Below are 18,042 nucleotides of genomic sequence, written 5' to 3'. Positions count from 1 at the left end.
AATAGCAGTAAGAGTTTTGGAGTGAGTCCTGGGTTTGAATTTTCATTTTGCTACCCACTTAAGCTCTAACAAAAATGATTTCTGGCCGTGTGTGGTGATTTACGCCTGTAATCCCAGCACTTTGAGAGGCCGAGGCTGGCGGATCACTTGAGATCTGGACTTTCAGACCAGCCTGGTTTAGTAGAAACCCTGTCTCTACTAAAAATACGAAAATTAGCCGTGTGTGGTGGCACGCACCTGTAATCCCAACTACTCGTGAGGCTGAGACAGGAGAATCGCTTGAACCCCGGAGGTGGAGGTTGCAGTGAGCCGAGATCGCGCCACTGCACTCCAGCCTGGGACACAGAGCGAGACTCCATCTCGAAAAATAAAAGAGGATTTCTCTTAGCTTAGCTTTTGTGTCTTCATCTATGACATGGGTATAAATCATACCTCATAGTGTTATTTTGATATTTCAATAGGATAGTATATTTTGAGTAATTAATGCAGTAACCATCGTCTTAAAATGGCTGACTATAAGATACTTTTAAAATTCTTATTTTGTTTCAGACATTTTTAAGTATGTTTAATTTGGCTACTTAATAGTCTTTGGATATAGCCTGTGTTTTAGCTTTTATATCTTTGTAATTTCCGTCAGACAAAATTCTACATCATCTTCAAGGATCCTTCCTCAATTCCCCTGATTGAAAATAATTATTCTTTCCTTATTCTACATAAATTGGTGCCTCTGGCACAGAAACAATAGTAATAAGTTTGTTGAATAGAGAATTGGTGAAAAAAAATTGTACAGGAAAATTTGCTTACCCTTTTCACAAGTACTGTTTTCACCTTTCTAAAATTTTAATTTGTTAGTTAAATGCTTGGTACTACTTTATTTTAAATTCATATCTTAAATCTCATGCCTCAAGATTGAATCCAGTGGGAAGAGATAATTTTCTTTTAAACTTTTATTTTAAGTTCAGAGGTACATGTATGCGTTTGTTATGTGGGTAAACTTGTGTCACGGGGATTTGTTGTACAGATTATTTTGTCACCCAAGTATTAAGCCAAGTGCCTATCAGTTATTTTTCCTGATCCTCTCCCTTCTCCCACTCTGCACCCTCCAAGAGGTCCCATTGTCTGTTGTTCCCCCTATGTATCCATGTGCTGTCATCATTTAGCTTCCATTTATAAGTGAGAACAAGTGGTATTTGGTTTTCTGTTCCTGCATGAGTTTGCTAAGGATAATAGCTTTCATCTCCATCCATGTTCCTGCAAAAGACATGATGTCATTCTTTTTTATGGCTGCATAGTATTCCATCGTGATACTTAATTTTTTAATTGCAGTGTCTACAATAATTTATGGAGTTTATTAAATTTATTTGTTATTTTATATGAGCATTTACTAATAAAATAATAATTCTATTGATAAATTTTATCATTAAAAAACAAATGAATTATACTAAATTTTAATTTACAAGTGAATTCATGCCCCTGTACTGTGCACATAATAATAAAGATGATTATCAATAAAATGGGAAAAGATTTTCTGAATTTGTCTGTGTTTACATATGAAATACTACATTCACCAAAGAGAAAATAAAACATTGTTTCATCATATATATTTTTTAAATAAATACATAAAAAATTATTACATTTAGTAATTAATACACCATGATCAGAAATAACTAGTTCAAAAGAAGAATATTTTTAGAAAATAATTTTTTTCTTGAACAAGTTTATTAACTCTATGTTCTTAATGTTTTCCTTTCCCTTCACCTGTAAGACTTTCCCAAGATAACCCATTTATTCATGTAATGATGCTACCCCCTCAAGTAATTTCAAAGGGCAGGAAATATGATTCAGACTATATGTTATATTTATTTATAAAATATAATTTCTTGAGCTTTTGGGTTCATTTCAAACCTTAACATAAACACGATATCATTTTTACTTCTTAGACAAATTAATACCCTGAGTCTTAAGCAGTAAAGAGAATATTGGTTTATGCTATTTCGTTTGAGATGACATTTAAAAAGTATGTCAATTTTGGAAGCTTGAGTTGCATCTGAATGATACTGATCACCTTAGAATGGTGGAAGAGTTCCTCCTTACTAACAATGTTGAGAGAAAATTACATTGTTCAGCTCTTATTTCCACAGATAGTACGGAGGAGGGCATCTATTAGAGGTAAATCTTTTCTTTGGAAGCAGCTTTAAGTCTTTGTGTATTGATAAAGAGAAGAAAAAGCTCACAGGAACATTATCTTATCCTTTTCACAAGTGGTGTTTTAACCTCCTTTTAAAATTGTAAGCAGGGCCAGGCGTGGTGGCTCACGCCTGTAATCCCAGCACTTTGGGAGGCCGAGGTGGGTGGATTGATTGAGGCCAGAAGTTTGAGACCAACCTGGCCAACATGGCAAAAATCTGTCTCTACTAAAAATACAAAAAATTTAGCTGGGCTTGGTGGCGCACGCTTATTGTTCCAGCTACTCGGGAGGCTGAGGCACAAGAATCGCTTGAATCTGGGAGGTGGAGGTTGCAGTGAGTCAAAATCATGCCACTGCACTCCAGCCTGGGTAACAGAGCAAGACTGTCTCAAAAAAAAAAAAAAAATAGTAATCTATTAGCTAAATGCTTGGTATTATTCCTCATTTCTTAAATCTCATAGTGTTTTGACTATTTTATAATTCTTAGAATGATTGGCCTAATAGAATGCAAACTCTATTTTTGCAGGTCGATTTCCACTTTTTTGGTCAGTTTAAAATATAAAAAAAGACCCAAATTTAAAATAATCACTATATTCTAGAAGAGAAAACTTACTGAGTTCATTTTTACAATTTTTTAACATGTTTTAAATGTTAAATGATAACAGTAATTTAAAATACACTCAAAAAATTTCTCTGATGACAACATGTATTTCTATATACCAAGAGTATGATCCTACTTATCCATTTGTAGTTAAAAAAAATTCAAACAGTATGGAGATTTTGCAAAGAACTAAAAATAGAACTACCATTCAACCCAGAAATCTCACCACTGGGCATCTACCCAAAAGAATAGAAATCATTATATAAAAAAGATACCTGTTTTTAAAATTTTTTATTTTGTTATTTGTCTTTTTCAACTTTTATTTTAGAATCAAGGAATACATGCGCAGGTTTGTTACAAAGCTATATCACATGATGCTGAGGTTTGAGGTATGACCGAACTCGTCACTCAGGTAGTGAGCGTAGTACCCAATAGACAGTTTTTCAGCCCTTGCCCTTCTCCTTCTCTCCTTCCCCTAATAGCCCCCAGTGTCTATTATTTCCATCTTTATGTCCATGTGAACCCAATGTTTTGCTCCCACTTATAAGTGAGAACATAAGGTATTTGGTTTTCTGTTCCTGCATTAATTTGCTCAGCATAATGGCCTTCAGCTGCATCCATGTTGCTGCAAAGGACGTGATTTCATTCTTCATTCTTCATTCTTTTTTATGGCTGCATAGTAGTCCATGGTGTATCTGTACCGCATTTTCTTTGTCCAGTCCACTGTCGATGGGCACCTGGATTGATTCCATGTTTTTGCTATTGTGAATAGCACTGCAGTGAACACATGGGTACACGTGTCCTGTTGGTAGAACAGTTTATTTTTCTTTGGGTTTATACCCAGTAATGGGATTGCTAGGTCAAATGGCTATTCAACTCCCAGTTCCTTGAGAATTCTCCAAACTATTTTCCACAGTAGCTAGACTAATTTGCATTCCCACCAACATTGTATTAGTGTCCCCTTTTCTCTGCAGTCTCACCAACATGTTAGTTTTTGACTTAACAAAAGCCATCCAATGCAAACTTTAAGCGAGAAATATCCATGTCAGGATTTGCCACAGAACGGAGTGTGTGCCAGATGCTATGTGCTGGTTGTTGCTTGAGTGTTTAATCACCATGGGACCAGTGCTCCTTAGCTATCCCATGGATTTCATCAATTATAGAGTAGTAAAATTTACTAAAGTGAGAAATGGATGTAGCAGCTGGTAGTACACATAATTTGGAAAATATTAGGAAATATGTAAATAACTTTCTAGCATTACAATGTTTTAGCTGGTCTGTGCTTACACTTCATAAAACTTAATTTTTTGAGAGATAGTTTTTCTTCCAATTAGGGAATAGCAAAGAGTATGCAACAGGCAGGTTTGGATCCTCTTCATATCTGGTGAAGTTATAGTATAAAAAACATACTGGCTAGCGTATCTGAACAATGGGTTCAAGGCTTTGTACCACAACTAGCTGGTTGTGGTCATTTAACCTCTCTATTTCTAGATTCGTTGTCTAGAAAATGAGAGAACTAGGTAAGAGGTTATCTGAGATGACTTAAATTCTACAATAGTTTTATTCATAAAGGAGCAAAAGACAGGCAAGAAACACTACAATTATTTCCTTTCAAAAGGATTAAGCCTTGAAAATAAGTTTATTTCATTTACATTATCTCAGTCACATTATTGCTGCTACTGTATACATATTTTACAGAATTAAGTAAAATTACCTGGCTAGAGTTTCCTTTTCTCAAGTCAGCTTTATGCCTACTAAAAGTAAGCAATGTGTTTCCATTTTATTTATTCAACATAAACAGTAGTGTTGCAAAGAGAAACACAACTCGGTAATGGACTTAAATAGTTGGTTAATTATTGTTGTTAGGAACTTAAAGCCATATCCCAGAGTTTTATTTTAAGTCTAGAAATGAATAGAAGCTCTATGAAGGCAGAAACCATGTCTGTCTTCTTTACCTGTATATTCACAGAGCCAAGACTAGCACTCAACACCTAGTTGCTTCTAAGTAAATATTGTTGAATATATGAATAACTACAGAGTGCTTTTGGAGAATATCTGGTTGCCAGTTGAAAGCTCTGTGATTCAGGTCAATGAAATTGGTTAAGCCATATTTCATGTATTTTTCTGACATAATTGGCAACAGTAGGGAAAAAATTCCCTGTAAGTGGGGAAAACTCTAATATTTCCCCAATAACTCTTTCTACTTTAGGATTGTCATTTTTTTGCTATTCTAGATTAATTTACAGTTAATCATATAAATCAATAAAGTTTAATAAAAATATATATTTTTCTTTGATGAACCATTTCCAGCGATGCTTTCAGTTGGCAAACTCTTTTCTTATTATATTAAGCATCCCCTATTGCTTAATAGCGCATAATATTGAAAAATCTTTTGAAGAGAAAAATGACTTCAGATATCTAAAGATATTGACAGATACTCTACGTTCCTTTTCAATTTCCTTTCAGAATGTACATTTCATTCAACTTTTCAATTAAAAATTTTAATATAAATATTTCCCTAACGAAAAATATGGCTGGTGGATGTAGACAGGGCTTCTTTTGTAACTTCCAAGAACAAGGCATCTTGGTTTACAAGATTGGTTCTACAGGCCTCAAGACCCATAGGATTCACAATGTGAGTTATGTGCTATTCATTAGATAGTATCAAGGGATGCAATACATTTTCTGCACATTTTTTGACACATTATTTAAAATCAGAAAGAATTTTAAAAAGGCTTATCTAAAGTGCCTAGCCATATTCACCCTCAAAATGGTATAATCAAATAATGGCATTGACCTTAGAATATCTGAGTATTTGTTGACTATTAATATATATGGTACATTATATATTTTTGGTGGATGTATTGGTGATTACAAGGTGCAAGGTCTCCACATAGAATACTGACCATAAAGCACTTACTGTTGGGTGTAATGTATGTTACTGTATCGTGTTACTCTGTGTCGAGATGTCATTGGGGATGTGGAGCCGACGGTTTGGCTTATGGGAAGGTCTGGACTCATCATTTGCATCACTTGAATTTCTGGCCCTACTAAAATATTGCCGCTCATCACAGGTCCCATACAACCATCAGTCGTGCTACTATTGCTCATGTCAGGCACACCAGGACTAGCCAGTACTCTCTCAGCATAGATTACATTGTTGTAATCTGCTAACTCAGCAGGTACACAAATATTCCCTTGAATATCATAGACAGGTGCCATTACTGCTTCGGCTACTACAACATTGGGTGCAAGCTGAGGATCAAAAATAATTGTAGTGGGTTGCACACATTGATCAGCATTTCCGTAAGTCTCAGTCACAATAATATCCCCATGGACCACGGGTTCAGATGCTGCCATTTCTTCTTGGAATTCAACTTCTGAGGGAGTCAATCCTGAAGATTCATTAACAAAGTAATTAGGTCCGAGCAAAGGGAGGTCAGTACTGATTGGTATACAAGCCTGGTGTGAAGGAAATGGTTCAATTTCTGTGTTTAAGCAGATCTCAGCAAGAGTCCTAAATTTTGGATCTAAAGTTTCCATGCAGCTTTCATCTAAGTCATCCACAATCCAACTGCAACAACCAATAGAGCCTACGGGAGACCCGACTCCCTCGTGGTCATAAATGAGCAAGCAGTCATTGGCTGGTCGACCTTCATCTTCATCTGCATAAGCATACGCTTTCTAAAATTAAAAGGAAATACAGAATTAGAAATTTCTTTTTCCCTAAAATAAGGAAGAATAACAGCAATCCCTCAGAGAGACTTCTGAGTTAAGTTGTTATGGAATAAACTGAATAATGGTATCAATCACTCATTAAAATAATTGATACTATCCATGCACATTCTGTGATAGCATTTGTAACTACCAATTTTAAGATATAGTTTACAATTGCAACAACATCTTCAGCATTTTTTTGGTAAAGAATAATGGTGAAATTCATGTATGAACAGATGGGGAATAAAGGAGGCCAACTGAAATATGAGATAAAATTCTAGTTCTATTTTAGTTCTTTTAAAATGTGTAATAAATTATTGTTAACTATAGTAATCCTGTTGTGCTACCAAATACTAGATCCTCTTCATTCTAACAGTATTTTTGCGCCTATTAACCATCCCACTGTTTCCCCTCCCTACTACCCTTGTCAGCCTCTAGTAACCATCATTCTACTCTCTATCTCCATGAGTTCGGTTTTTCCTTTTAGCTTCCACAAATGAGTGAGAACATGTCAAGTTAGTCTTTCTGTGCCTGGCATATTTCACTTAACACAGTGTCCTCCAGTTCCATCCATGTTGTTGCAAAATGACAAAATTTCATTTTTTATGGCTGAATAATATTCCATTGGTTATATGAATTACATTTTAAAAGTCCAATCATCTGTTGATGGACGCAGGTTGATTCCATGTATTGGCTACGTGACTAGTGCTGCAATAAACATGGGGGTGCATATATTTCTTTGATATACTGATTTCTTTTCTTTTGGATATATACCCAGCAGTGCTATCGCTGGACCCCTTTTCTTAGTGAAGGTCAGTTGGTGGATAAGTCACTGGACTGAGAATAGGAGAGCTATCTTCTAGGTCTTAATCTAGCACGAGTTGTGGTGATGCTGCGTTCCTGAGTTTTAACTCCTTTCGTTCCCAATTCTTTTTATTTTCTCTTTTCTGTTGGAGGCTCCGGGAGAACATGAAGGACATCAAAAACAGAGGTCATAAATGCACCTTTTTTTCCCCTTGATGAGCATTTTCCTGCTTTGCTACTGCTATGGGAAACAAGGTGAGGAATCAAGGAAACCGAAGATAGAAAAATGGAAAAGGGAAGTGGAGAATGATGAGGGGTGTGGCCTTGTTCACAGTACTGAGATGCGCTATGGCAGTTGAATATGAAATCCTGTGGCAAATTAGCATTTTGTGTTTTAAGGAGAAGTGAAATATTTTTTATTCAGGTTTGGGATAGGGTTGAGAATAACAGCATATTTCCGAAGAGGCCTACTACCATTGTGAGTATTTTACTATTATTATTATTCAATCTCAAGACGATTTTATGTGTGACTGTGAGGGCATTACCTCCCAGAAGTAGCTGTCCAAGAAAGCCATGTTGATGTCTGCGTCAGCGTAGTCCCGCAGGGTTCCCATGGTAGAGCTCCTCTTCCTTGCGGCCCCTGAGGTTCCTGTGGCTCCCGCGGCCCCTGCGGCCCCTGTGGCCATGAGGCCAACGGCTGTCCCCATACCTGTGTTGAGCTCCACTCCCGATACACCTCCTTCCACCGTGCCCCCGGCTGCATAGGTGTTGGTGTAGATTTCTGAAAAGGGAGGATGTTGGTTTAACAGCGCTGGAGTTGCCTGCAGCGCGCATCTGCCTAAAACGCTGCCGCCGCCATCTGCGGTGCCACCACCACCCGGCAAGGCGTAGGCGCTAAAAAGCTGACAAAGAGCGATACAAGTTACACCGATACATCTCCAGGCTTGTTGACCAAATAAAAGTAAATTAATTACACAAAGGGAGTCAGTGGTGGGACGTGGCCTTCCCACATTTGCACAGACTTCGCCCTAGACTTAAAGGTGTAGAACTTGCCAAGAGAACTACAAGCAGGCGCCCGTTCCCGCCGTGGCTGCTGCGGGCTTGATCCAGCCGGGAGCCCTCCAAAGCAAGGCCAGAAACTGAGCTCATAGTCCTCCTTCACTCCGGAACAGGATGGAGCTGGGCTCACAGGGATGTTCAGTCACCGAGTTTCTGTGCATACAAAGGGCCAAGCTTGGGATACTAAGGAACCATCAGAGAAAGCTCACGTGCACTGCAGAATTAAGCACCCTCTCTATTTGGTGCAATCATTGCCATATAGCTAAGTAGTGTGTTCAGTATTGTTAGATATGCGTGGGGCTGGTAAGATAGGAGAGTTTACGACACTCTTTTGAGGCAAAAGCTTGTCTGAATTTAAGAAAAGTTATTCAGTGTATTATTAGAGTACATTTACTGCCTTTTCTTTAGCTCTTTTTAAAAAAAAACAGCTTGTATTATAAATAATTACTACAGTAGCATGTACTCTGTGCCAGGCACTACTCTAACGTATATTTTGTGATATATGTATACATACACATTTATATATGTGTGTGTGTATATATAGACACACTATGTTATATATAATAAAATAATCTACACAATATATGTATGTATTATATATTACATATGTAATACGTATTATTTACTCCTCACAGCAACACTTTAAAGTAGGTACTATCATAAGCTCAATTTTAAAGATAAGAAAACTGAGTCCCAGTGAGGTTAAATGTCTTGACTAAGGACTTATTACTACAGGTTGAGCATCCCAAATCCAATAATCAAGAATCCAAAATGCTCCTAAGTCTGAAACTTTTTGATCATCATGGCACAAAAAGTTTGAGCCAAACTCAAACTCATGGTCCTATGCATTTCGGATAAAAGATATGCAACCCTTAAGCAAGTGGCAGAGCTGGGAATCAAACCCAAGCATTCTGCTTCCAGAGTTTGCTCTTTTAACTGCTGTGTCATACTTCATTGTCTGTAGTTTCAGATAGAAAAAAAAAGTGGCTACTTCAAACAGGTCACATTCCCTCTAATTATACTGTCACCCAAAGAGATTGACAGACTTTTCCATAAGGTACTTTTACATGAAGTTGGTCTGGTTGAATAATTTTGAAAAATTTAAAAGGAAAAACAGATTTTGGTGTCTACTGACCAGAGGAATCCATCCGATCCTGGGTATTTGAGGCTGTCATGGGTGCACATATATTTGACACATCCTGAAAAGAAAAATAAACTTTTTAAAAACAAATGCTTTATGTTAAACATTTAAAAACTGACATCTGTTCATTTTTGTGCAGCATGTAATTGTTAAGACATGCTCAATTTCCACTGAAACTCCACACTTCTCTGGAGAGTGACAGTCCACTTACCCTGTCCTCGGGATGGGCCCCTTCAATTCTCCAAGACTGCATCACTCCTTCTCCGCCCTCAGGCACAGGAGCAAATCTTGTTCCCAGGCCTTCTGGCTGTCTCTGTTTGCAGCAACACAGGAGCAGCAAGAGTGGAGCCACTGCCCAAGAAAGTGACAATGTCGAGTTAACACACATTGCTCGGTTTAGGAAGTCACTGGATGAATCATTTTGGGGAGCATTTGGTGGCAGTATATTTAGAACAAAAATACAAATATATGTAAGAAAATCTCATTTTTTTCCTTTAGGGGATTGAGTATACATATCCAAGTTTATAAATACAACACCACCAAATCACATAGAACTTTAGCGCTAGATGGCAAGGAGTTTGCGATCAGGTCATTGAATTTCTTTGCTGACAGATTAGGAACGTAAGGTTGTCTTTAGTCTAAGACTCTTGAGCTGGTTGGGGCAGATGCACACATACACGTAAGTTAAACACATCATGAATATATGTTATCAAGAGGATTGAATACAGGATTCAGCTATAGGACCTATCTTCAATCCTTATTACAGTTACACTTAAAATAGAAGTCAAATAATACTCACTAAATTTAATGGAGATATTTACAATTATTTTAAGACTTTGTTTATAGACTATAATGAAAAATTAAAGCTATCAAAAATGTTTAGCTATCCAAGTGTTTCTTAAGAGGAAATTTCGTATTTGTTACCCTAATAATCACCTCAATTCTATATTTTAATCCATAAATATAGACACTGCTTAAGTTTTCTAAGATTCTAGAATACACTCTGTTTAGTTCTTTGGGCCCACTCTAGTCGCTTTTCATACTTTCCTAATTCTCTAGCATGGCATGCATTTTACTAAGTGGGTTAATTAAAGATAAAGAATAGAAGGATAAATGCTTGAGGGGATGGATGCCCCATTCTCCAGGATGTGATTATTTCACATTGCATGCCTGTATCAAAGCAGCTAATGTACCCCATAAATATGTACACCTATTATGTACCCACAAAAATTAAAAATTAAAAACAGATACAAAAGAAGAGACTATCAAAGTTGCAAAATCAGCTTTAGTCTTATTACAACAATTAATTTGGCAATTTTGCCATCTGCACTATGAACAGTGAAAGGTCAAGTTATACATTTCCATAGCATTTTCTGGAAAAGGACTAAAACTAGAATTGGTAGCCCCTAGACCATGGTTCTGCCTATTCTATATTTCTGTGAATTTAAATGTGAGCTGGATCATGTACCATTGCAGGCATGAACTCTAACAAAGGCACTATCTAATAAATGAAATGAAGTGTTTTTAGCACATACCCAACACAATTACTGCATGTGTAATCTCATTTGGAGCTAACATCAAAAGTGTCAATTTGAGGCCCTTTGGGAACATAGGTTTGGGCTCAGATCCCTCCCACTACCATCACACTGCCCCCTCTCTCCTAAAATAGACCGTGGGCTTCTCCATTGAAAACAAGTGTCCATAGGGGTATTCCTCTCCTATTCTACAATCCATCAGTTGAACAACTCTCATGCTTTCTTTGACTGGGTCAGGAAAAAGTCTTGAAATTCTTAGTGCTAACCTTCTGGAAATGCAGCTGGCACTGGGTTTTTAGCCCTGAACTGCACATTTGTCTCACCAAAGGGCTTGAACATGCTGATGCTTGGTCTCATCTTGAGTATGACTCTAGTATGAGTCATTTTGGAAGACCTTTAACTAATTCTTATGTACAACTAGGGTTGAGAACCACTAACTCAAAGCTTACCTGAAACCACTACTCAATTGCTGTAGAGTTATATTCTGGGAAAATGTGTCTAATATCATTGTGAGAATCACTCATGATCTTTGCATAGCTTTGAAACCTCACAGATTATTTCAAAAAAGAAATCCTCACCAAAAGTCAGCTGTTATTTTTTATGCCTTGAAATGATTACATTTTAATTAGTGCTCATCCCTGAAAACATAGCAACAATACAGTTTGACGAATTTACTTCTCTTTAATTTTAGAACCCAGCTTTTGATCCCCATGAAACCTAAATATTGCAAGGGCAACCTAAAATGTATGAAGTATTCTTCCTCTGAGGATCTATATGTTTAAAAAAACTCTATGGGGAAAGGAGGGACCTTTTTGGGAAATTTTTGTTTGGTGATCTTTCCACTTCTGTGAACAGTCTTAGTTTAGGCACTCATCCAGAGCCCAGAGGCTAATTCTCTGTTCTAGTCTCTTCTACTTGCTTCCTACCGCAGGGTCACCTGCGCTCATCAGCCCTCATCAACTCTTCTGTGCCATTGTACTGAAGCCCAGAATGCCTGGTGTGTCATGAACATGCCTCCATGCTGGCTCCCAGACTCCCTTTTAGCCTCTCTGCTTCCTAGGTGTGCTATGCTCTTCCATATCTTGCTCCCTTTTGTTTGTGTGTGTGGTTTTTTTTTTTTTGTCTTTGATTACCTTTCAAATTTCCTTAGACATCATCCTCCTTTAAAAGAAATCCTAAGCAGGGTGCAGTGGCTCATGCCTGTAATCCCAGCACTTTGGGAGGCCAAGGCAGGTGGATCACGAGGTCAGGAGTTCGAGACCATCCTGGCTATCACGGTGAAACCCCATCTCTACTAAAAGTACAAAAATTAGCCAGTCGTGGTGGTGGGCGCCTGTAGTCCCAGCTACTTGGGAGGCTGAGGCAGGAGAATCATTTGAACCCAGGAGGCGGAAGTTGCAGTGAGCCGAGGTTGTGCCGCTGCACTCCAGCCTGGGCAATAGAGCAAGATTCCATCTCAAAAAAAAAAGAAAAAGAAAAAGAAAAAGAAAAAAAAAATCCTCAGCTTTTCAGGCTCACCTCAAAATCCACTTTTCCAAAGAGATTGTCCTAACTTTTCCACATTGACTTAATTGCTTCTGCCTCTCTACTCTTAAAGCATTTTAAGGAAATTTCCATGATGGGATTTGTTTTGTGCTTTTAGGTAGTATATGTAGTGATTTGCATGTGTTTCCCATTTTTAGGACTGTCACTCACCCTAGGCTTTCTTAGTTATCATTGTGGATTAAGCACATATACTTGTCAGTCCCATTGTTTATTTCTAAGGCACTCAAAAATTGCTAGAGATACCAAAAAGAAATGGCTCCATGAACCTAACCATCCCAGCGAGCCTCGTAACAGCCCTATTTTGAAGAACTATTGGAAAGAAGGATTTAATTGAGTACTTACAAAGCAGTAGCAGGATGCCCAGAACCATCATGCCAATCCCTGCTGGTCCAAGACCAACATTTGAAACTCCAGCTTGGTCTTCAGTGACAGGCCCATACGTGTCACCAGTTATGTCCTCTGTGTAGATGCCCACGGCACCAGAGTCCAGGCACATGTGGTTGTCATCGCAATCACAGGCATATAACTGCACCATTTGTGCCAATTCACATGCTCTGTTATAGCTGTCCTTCACCAGGATTGGGATTTCATAAAATCCTGGAGATAAAACCTGCTTAGCCGTAAGGATTGCCGAGGTAGCTGAAATGGAAGAGAGGAAACAGAAAATAAATGGAAATTCCTTGGTGGGCTAGGGGGGTGGTTAACTCTCCCTAATACCAAATATTGACTTAAAACACTTGATTTTTCATGCTTTCTTAGTCATAAAGCACCTTGTACTTTTTTAAACATTTATTTAATTTATTATTATTATTATTCTTGTTATTTTTGAGACAGAGTCTCATTCCTATTGCCCAGGCTGGAGTGCAGTGGCACGAACATGACTCACTGCAGCCTTGGATTCCTAGGTTTAAGTGATTCTCCCACCTCAGTCTCCTGAGAAGCTGGGACTACAGGCGTGTGGCACCATGTCTGGCTAATATATATACATTTAGTAGAGACAGGGTTTTGCCATATTGCCCAGGGTGGTCTTGAACTCCTGGGCTCCAGCAATCCACCTGCCTTGGCCTCTTAAAGTGCTTGGATTACAAGTATGAGCCATTCTGCCTGGCCTTTTTTTCTTTTCTTTCTTTCTTTTTTTTTTTAACATTTATAACTAATTTTTAAATAAGTATTGCTTACTGCTGGATTGCTACTTCTACAATGCAGGCAAGGACCTTGCTGCATCTTTCCAGAGCAACAGTAATTGGCATATAATATACATTCAATAAATATTTGCCCAATGAATAAATAATATTGAGCTGAAAGAAAATATTAGAAGTCTTCTATTTAGGATTACAGTTTACACAATACCCTCCTTAAGACTGATTATACATATCTTACTCAAAATTGTTGCCCTTTCATTTAAAATTGTTCAAATTCTCCTAATTCTTTGTGCTATCATTGCCTATGAATTTTTATAAAACATATTGTCTAAAATATTCATTGGAATTTATTTATTAATACAAGGAGTGTTGAGAGATGATTAAATTTACAGCTAAACCATGAATAGTAACTGATTGATCCATAGCACACAATATTTTTTATTATGATGGTTTATTATCCTCAGTTAGCTAGATGGCAAGCCAGCTATGTCCACCAAAATCTAACCTGTGCACAAGGTAAAAATGAGATAAGACAATGCCACAGCACATTAAGTGAAGTTCATTCTGTTCTAAAACACCAGCAAGCATTGAAACAGGTCTCTAGGAATATCATCTCCAGTGTGGTTATATTTTTTACTGGCAAACCTGTAATAGCTATAATATTATACCTCCATGCAGAACATTTTTTCTTACATGTGTAATCATAATATCTAGGATCCGAATGAGGAAAAAAGTGGTTAGCAATTATTATTGTTTATGAATGGGCTATTGAGCTTTATAGGAGATAGTGAATTCAGAGTTGACTTGATATTAATGGAATTGCTTTAACTTGATTAACTTTAAAAAATATTAAAGTGGTTTTGTTGAAAAGAGCTAAAGGTTTGATGGTAAAAACAAATTGCCTAATTTTTTACTTTGACCAAGTCTTTATTGGTGGTATTTTCCCCACCTTATTTTAGGGTTTCTCCATTCTGTAAATAGAGGGGCTTGGTGACCTTAAAGAGGTGGGAAGCATTTCCTCTCACCCTGGGCTCTGTAGTCTGATGGCCACCGACTAGCCCATGAGATTTTCCCTGTAGCCCCAAATGAATATGAGATTGGGGAGCTATCTTAGCCCAAATGAGATCCTCTCATAGCATTTTCTTTTTTATTATGCACTTAACGTTTTAGGAAAAAGAACCCAAGGTAGATAAAATGTTATGTTATCTGAAATTTATTCTTAATTTTTATCGATGTCAGCCATTCAATTGTATGTAGTTATAGTCAAGATACATACATATACAACTTCGTGATCTGTTTTTCACTTTACTTTCTTTGGTTTATGCATTCTTTTGTATCTACATACTTTGCATAATTCTAATTTTAATGGCTGTATATTAGCACATCTTAATAATATGTACTATAGTTTGTTTAATCATTCCTCTAATACTGAGCAATTTGGATTTAAATTTTTACCCTTAAAAATAAGTCTGAACTCATAGTGACTGTAAAAAACAATTTAATTGATTTTATGTGCTCCTAAGTGAGTAGTAAATGTTTAAATGTATCTATGGGATATATGAGTTTCAGAGACATTTATGTGATTTGTCTGAATTTATTCAGAATAGGGAATTGTGACATTCTTAATTTATGAGTTTGTTAAGGGTTCTGTTTATTTTAAACTGAATAAATATTGGTTTAATGTTTTACCTACTCAAAATGATGGGTAAACTGGTATTTATCTACTACTATTTGTAAATTAAATATTAATGAAACATTTTGACTCATTTCATTTCAGTTCAAAATTTTATCAAATATCCTCTGTGTACATGAAATATTTTTTTCATTTAATGTTAATATGGCAAGAATTGTGGAAACAGAAGTAGAATGTTTTCTTAAGTGACTTGCCACATTTTTTGGTAATTGTTTTGCTTTTGGACTTAAAGTCCAAAAAGCAAGCTTACGTTTCACTTACCATTTGTTGATCTGACATCCCACATGTCAGCTGTTCCTGGTGGCTCATCAACAACACAGAAAGTAAACGGAGACCCATAAGAATGTTCATTAACAGAGATAAGGACTGATGGAGAGTCAATGCAGATGGTTCTTCTTTCAGGAAAAATGTTTGGACAATAATCATTGATATCAGGAACCTCAATACATATGGTTCCTGTAGCTGTTTTTCCAGAGCCATCTGAAAGAGTAAGTGTCATCGGTGTTGAGGTAAATGGTGTTAGGGAGAAAACTCTTTCTCATATCCCCTGATGGTGCCATGGAACTTGTAGGAAACATATACGTGACTTGGGAGGCTTGACAGGTTCCTGCCCGCTTCAGTGACCCAAAGTCACTCTTCCCTTTGTGTGCTACCTTCCAGCCACACTGCTTCTTTTGAGTTCTTTAAACAAGTTTCTTTTTTACTCTGGACTCTGGCACATTCTTTTCACCCTTCCTAAAATGTTTTCCACCCTCATTTCATTTTGCTAATTCTGACACATCCTAAGGCGCAAAATCAAATGTTCTTCCTCCGAGAAGGTTTACTGCTTTCTAATCTCACCCTGTTCCCATAAATTAGACCCCCAGGTCAGTTATGGACCTCCATTCAGGATGCTCACTGAGTCCTGTGTTTGTAGAAATAACCACAGCTGAAATAAATACTTGTTTGTGTTTTTCTTCTGTGCTCACTGTTTATTTTAATTGCATCTGTTACATGCTATTTCTTTCTGAAATGGCATTTCTGAAAACAAATATAAGTCTGTTAGATTTTTCCCTAATCCACTTGAAACAAGTTTTTGGATAGTATAATTAATCAGAAAGGGCCAAAGACTAAAGATTAGGAGTCCAGGAGCTTTTTAGTCCACTTTTCTACTCTATGTTCTGTTACAGCGAATACAGAATTTTTTTTGCTTGTTTTTAACTTGAAAAGAATCTTAGCTTTCTCGCTTTTAAACTAGAACGTTGTCGTCTCTGGGGTACCTTGCTAGGTCCTTTTCTGAGAAAGCAATAAATTCCTTTTACAGATGTTTTCTGTGTGCCTAAGTAGTAGTCATTGAGGTAACTGAATGAGAATAAACTGGGAGCCTACCTACAATCTATATGATTTTGTATAATATGTTTATATACCCTATTCAGCATGGGACTTGTTTTTACTAGATGAAAGATGTCGATTTCACTTAGCTTCTCATAGAGAGGCATCAGATTATTCCACAGATTGTTTTATTTGTCATTCTTTGATCTTTGGTAGCTCTTCTATTACCTTGTGATTGGCAACCAAAGCTCAAGCTATTGCTTATAGTGTTTGCTTCCCAGTAAAGTTTGCTCTGCATAGAGGCCTGTCTCTTCACCTGATGATGGTGTGTGCTGAAGCAAACTTATTCCAACCATTCAGATAGCTCTGTGCCAGTGCAGACACTCTGCTTAGGTGAATAAACAATCAGCTTTGTTTCTGGATTTCTCTTGGTACATTTTGACAGCACTTTCTCTCTCTTTATTTGCTTGGAATGACTAATTATTTATTCTAGCATTTGAATATTTTTCACATATGACCAATATGCAAACATAGGGTGCAATCAACATGGTTAGAATCCATTTTCAAATTAGATCTTCCAGAATACTGATAATAAATAAGACAATGTTATTTATAAAACTGACCCAGGCGTTAAAATTTACCCGCCACAGGATGAAGCCCAGGATGTACGGACGATAGTTGGTTTGGTTTTATCATGGTTTCTTTTTGAATTTTATGCTGCTTCTTTATCTTTATTTTTGTTTTGATACTGGAAAGGTCAGCTATAAACTCAATGCAAACCTACAGTATCTGTCTTACATTAGGCATGTATCTTGGACGCCTGTCTTTCCCCTTCCTTCGTGGTTCCTGACCTTTGTCTCTTGTTTTGTTCTACAGCAGCTGGTTTCCTAGGCACTGCTTCATAGAATCATTAACTATTGATAAATAAACAAATCCTGTTGCTGCTCACCAAGAGGACTGCTTAACAGATTTACCCATGTGAGAAGTGGCTCGCTTACAAGTTAAGTCAGTGCATCTGTATTTATGACTTTTAATATGGATCTTATATTTGGAATAATCTGTGCTTTCTTGGTCCATAGCATCTTACTATGGAAATATGTCTAATCAAGCAACACTCACACAAGCTTCTCACTGTAGTTCAGTTTTAATGGCTCTAAAATAATTGTATTCTTGGAGACATTGCCTTCCCACAAGGTGATCCCCAAATGAACTTTGTAGAGCATGTAGCCCTTACTTTAAGTAAACATTCCCAACATACCCTGAAAGTGAGATTAGCCATACTCAAGAGACAAAGTCATAATCAGAA

At 37.1% G+C, this 18,042-nt stretch overlaps 1 protein-coding gene and 1 long non-coding RNA gene across 2 annotated transcripts in view; one reads left to right on the top strand and one right to left on the bottom strand.

Moving 5' to 3' along the window:
• Positions 1-3,100: 3,100 nt before the first annotated feature.
• Positions 3,101-18,042, bottom strand: part of DSG4 (desmoglein 4) — a 31,072-nt gene continuing 16,130 nt past the window's right edge. Inside the window, exons 10-15 of the mRNA XM_004059283.4 lie at positions 15,687-15,905; positions 12,933-13,229; positions 9,722-9,861; positions 9,505-9,568; positions 7,856-8,091; positions 3,101-6,473 (exon numbers count right to left, since the gene is read on the bottom strand). Of these exons, the coding sequence (XP_004059331.2) occupies positions 5,706-6,473; positions 7,856-8,091; positions 9,505-9,568; positions 9,722-9,861; positions 12,933-13,229; positions 15,687-15,905 (1,724 nt within the window). The 3' untranslated portion in view covers positions 3,101-5,705. The remainder of the gene's footprint in view (positions 6,474-7,855; positions 8,092-9,504; positions 9,569-9,721; positions 9,862-12,932; positions 13,230-15,686; positions 15,906-18,042) is intronic.
• Positions 17,665-18,042, top strand: part of LOC109024015 (uncharacterized) — a 52,267-nt gene continuing 51,889 nt past the window's right edge. Inside the window, exon 1 of the long non-coding RNA XR_010131220.1 lies at positions 17,665-17,741. This is a non-coding gene — a long non-coding RNA (uncharacterized lncRNA). The remainder of the gene's footprint in view (positions 17,742-18,042) is intronic.

The sequence above is a fragment of the Gorilla gorilla genome, chromosome 17, assembly GCF_029281585.2.
Source record: "Gorilla gorilla gorilla isolate KB3781 chromosome 17, NHGRI_mGorGor1-v2.1_pri, whole genome shotgun sequence".
In the NCBI taxonomy this organism is placed as follows: domain Eukaryota; kingdom Metazoa; phylum Chordata; class Mammalia; order Primates; family Hominidae; genus Gorilla; species Gorilla gorilla.
The sequence above is the reverse complement of the archived record's forward strand: the minus strand, read 5'-3'. Positions and strand labels throughout refer to the sequence as shown.